Source organism: Arachis ipaensis, chromosome B02 (genome assembly GCF_000816755.2).
Source record: "Arachis ipaensis cultivar K30076 chromosome B02, Araip1.1, whole genome shotgun sequence".
Lineage (NCBI taxonomy): Eukaryota > Viridiplantae > Streptophyta > Magnoliopsida > Fabales > Fabaceae > Arachis > Arachis ipaensis.
The window spans coordinates 76,210,997-76,214,530 of record NC_029786.2 but is presented as its reverse complement, the minus strand read 5'-3'; the positions used below and the strand labels follow the sequence as shown (position 1 = coordinate 76,214,530).

The following is a 3,534-nucleotide window of genomic DNA, read 5'->3' as shown; positions in this document are numbered from 1 at the left end:
TTGCCATGATTTGTTGTGTAAATATCTAACATCATGATATTAAACAGTATCACATCTTAGGATCAATTGAACACAAGATTATAAGGCCTTGATAATTATGCACAAAGTAGCAATCTTTCTCTTGGATTGAGAAATTTTGTATTCCTTAACACTGGAGAAGTCAGACAATTATCTTGTAGCAACAGTTTTGAGGCAGAAAAACAAAATCCTACGTAAAACTGCAACGAAATTTTGAAACGGTTTTTTTACAAAAATCATACTATGCCAGGTTAAGAATCACTAGATGTTAATCAAAGTATTAAACGGGGCCTCCTAATTCTACCAAGAAAATTATGAAAGCTGGCCTCAAGCTTTGCTTCCACACCCAGAAAGGGAAAAAGGTAAATACAACGCATATATTCCCGGAAATCAGCCAAGAGCATATTTTTCAGAGGATAAAACTCATTTGTTTATCTATGGGAACAAGGTTAAAAAATGAAGGACCACCTGTTAACTATCACTTCAAATCTAGATTAATACAAAACTCCTTATACAAATCAAAATGTTGTTCCCATTTTGACATATGTTTCTTTAGTAGATTACATGCCTCTAAACCTTGAGGTTCCGAGATTTCCAATGAAGCATTAAGCCTCAACTCAACAGGGCACTGATCATCAAATACCTCGCCTCCATGAGGTTTTGTCTGCTCCCCGGGCTTCCGGACTTGGAACATAAATGTATCATAAATTCCATCACTATAAACAGAGTTCCCTGTAACAAAATCTTTAGCGGAGCAACTGAATGCAATTGGCCGATATGACAAAAAAGATTTTCGTTTCAAGGAACCATCCCAAGCTTCCTCTTGATCATGAGAAAGAGATACTGCATCATCATTGAGGTCCATAGAGCCATGTGTTGAAACAGTGATGTCACTTGCCACCTTCATTACTTCATTGTACTTGAGGCCAAGCTCCGCTTCTACTGAAAACTCATCATCTTCCAAACTTGAGCAACCATTGTAAAATTCATTTAGCACAAGTAGAAAAGGAAATGGCCTAACTGGACCCACAATGTCATCGTTGCTGTGGCATGAAGATTTCCGTAAGAAGAATGGAGGCAACTGAGGAAGGTCAGGTAAAGCTAAAAAATCTAGCGCTATCTTATGCTTGTTTACAAGTTGCGGACATTCAGAATAATTCAAAAATGCCAATTGCAATATCTCCATAGGCAAGTCAGCCCAAAGTCTCTTCAAAGCAACTTCATGAACGCTTGCAGGTGATTTTATATCTTTAAAGACGGCAATAATTGCAGCAGACGATCTTAACCGACCAAACCCATAGGCATTTAATTTCTCGCATAAAAACTCATGCACTTCAGTAGCAGAAAATTCCTTCCATTGAGTTTGCATATGAATCTTTTCTAGTTTCCTATGTAGTGATTTAGTAAGACTATCGCTTACATATGCCTGAAGGTAAGCCAATTTTAGGTAATGAAATCTTTTTGGAAATTTGTATTCCTCCTCGCTGAAGGGATGCAAGTGTTTGTCCAAATATAATTCTTGTTTCTGGCAGTAATCTAAGTTCCTAGCTGGACCCCGAGAAGCATGATATCTTTGCAATTCAAACTTTCCTGATGACAATAGCCTTATCAGTGTAAATCCACCATTTTCATCTGGTTCACAAAGTAAGGCAGCCAGCTCATTGCTTAAAATTCCAAAACCCAAGACAATCTCTTTCTTCAGCTGCCAATCAATCCATTCAGGAAGAGCATCCTTTGACAGCTCTTCCGTTAAGAGACAATCTCCACAATGACACTTGCAGCCAGATAAATCGATCTCAGACGGAAGCTCCCAAGCACAGAAGGCTTTGTTAATCTTTGAAAGTTTCGAAGCAAGATATCCGTTTTGGAATGGCAATTCAGGTCCATAGCAGAAGAGACTAAACTCACAATTCCAAAATGATCCCAGTATAATGCAATATCCATACTCGGAAGCCAACTTGAAAGTATCTTCCCTTGAGTGGGACCTCAAGGTAGACAAGCTTAGCACAGTTATGTAGCAAGGATCATCAATATTATGCATCCATTGTAACACCGGCATCATAGGCTTCCTCGCATCAATGAGAAGTAAAAGACTGCTAGAAGCCACTGCGCAGAAGAAATGGTTAGGGCCTGCCTTTGCCAAGGCAAGAAACTGCTCTTTTTCGCTTGGAGCATACATACGCAACATATCAATCTTCATTAGGCAACTCACATTACATTCCTTGGATCTCAAGTCAACTAAGAAAACGGCATCAGAACGAGCAACCACCAAAATCCGAGGATGCCAGCTAAATTCACAGCTCACCCACACACTATCACTACAATAACCCGAATCATTCCACGAAACTTTCAACCTAGTCCCCCTGAAAGCAGTACTTGAACCATGACAATAAGACTCCAAATCAAACAAGAACAATTGACCACTTCCTAACAACACCACACTCTGTTCCAATATATGAGGGCTCCAACAAGCATGAACAACGGAACAACTCTTGAAAACTTTACCGCCGGCATGTAACACAACAGGCCTATTGAAAGTAGAGCTATGCTTCACAATGAACCAATGCACAGAATAAAGAGTACAAGCCAACAAATACCCAATAACAGGAGAAGAAGAATCATTACCCGAATAGGGAGGAGGTTCAAGAACAGGATTCACCGAAATTATGAGTATACGGTGAGCAGAGGAGGATCCCAACTCGGCACGGAAAACGTCATCGTTTCCGGCAAGGTGGACTTGCAACTTGGAGTTTGTGACGGAGAGCATGAAAAACCCGATTTTGTCATCGTTGAGGCCAGTGGGGAAGAAAACGACGGCGGTTTTGCGATCTGGATAAGCGAGGAGGTGGAGGCGGTTTGTGAGGAAATAAGAGGAGGGGGAAGCGGCGTCGTTTTGGGCGAAGGAGGAGAGAGAAGAAGCGGTTGAAGGGAGGAGGGAATGGGAAGAGAGAAAGCGGGAGGGTGAGAGAATGGGAGGGAGGTGAAGGAGAGAGGAGAAGAGAGAAGAAGAGGAGAAGAGAGGAGTGAGGGAGTTAGGGTTAGGGTTGAATTTGAGAGGGCCTAAAGTGGTGGTGGTTGGTTCAGAGAGGAGAAGAGGGGCCACGGTGGAGCCACCAGGCGTTCCGACTGGGAAGAAGGACCTCCATTCCTGTGAGAACTCCATTGCCCTGTTTTCTCCAAACTAACCCTATAAAAATTCTTCACTTTTATTTTATCAACCCATAAGGCCAAACTCACGTCTTTGTCCCAGCCCCTACTTTCTTCTTCAGCAGCAGCACTTCAATCCTCAACCTGAGTCCACCATTTTTCACTTCAATCCGCTGCAATGCCTCTTCCATTCGTTTGGTTCATCAGCATCCTCTTTTCACTACCACTGTCCCGGCGTTAGCAAGTCCTCCATCTTTTCGTGCGTTTTTTGTTCTTCGTCTTCTTCACTACTTCGTCTCTGTCACCACCGCTTTAGTCCAACGTCTTCTTTGTTGCCTTCGTTTGCTTTTGGCTTGTTTATGCGTCATT

General features: G+C 42.0%; 1 protein-coding gene across 2 annotated transcripts; it reads right to left on the bottom strand.

Moving 5' to 3' along the window:
• On the bottom strand, positions 375–3,508 carry LOC107625464. 2 transcript variants are annotated; one of them, XM_021115972.1, is made up of 2 exons: positions 2,644–3,508; positions 375–2,124 (listed from the first exon to the last, which is right to left on the bottom strand). In XM_021115972.1, the coding sequence occupies exons 1-2, from the start codon at positions 3,179–3,181 to the stop codon at positions 497–499; spliced, it is 2,166 nt and encodes a 721-aa protein (XP_020971631.1). In that variant the 5' UTR covers positions 3,182–3,508; the 3' UTR covers positions 375–496. The 2 variants fall into 2 exon arrangements, with proteins under 2 accessions (XP_020971631.1, XP_016183593.1); XM_016328107.1 differs by having other exon boundaries at positions 375–3,508.

Coding starts and splice junctions, on each gene's coding strand:
- LOC107625464 (XM_016328107.1), bottom strand. CDS start 3,181: ATGGAGTTCTCACAGGAATGGAGGTCCTTCTTCCCAGTCGGAACGCCT.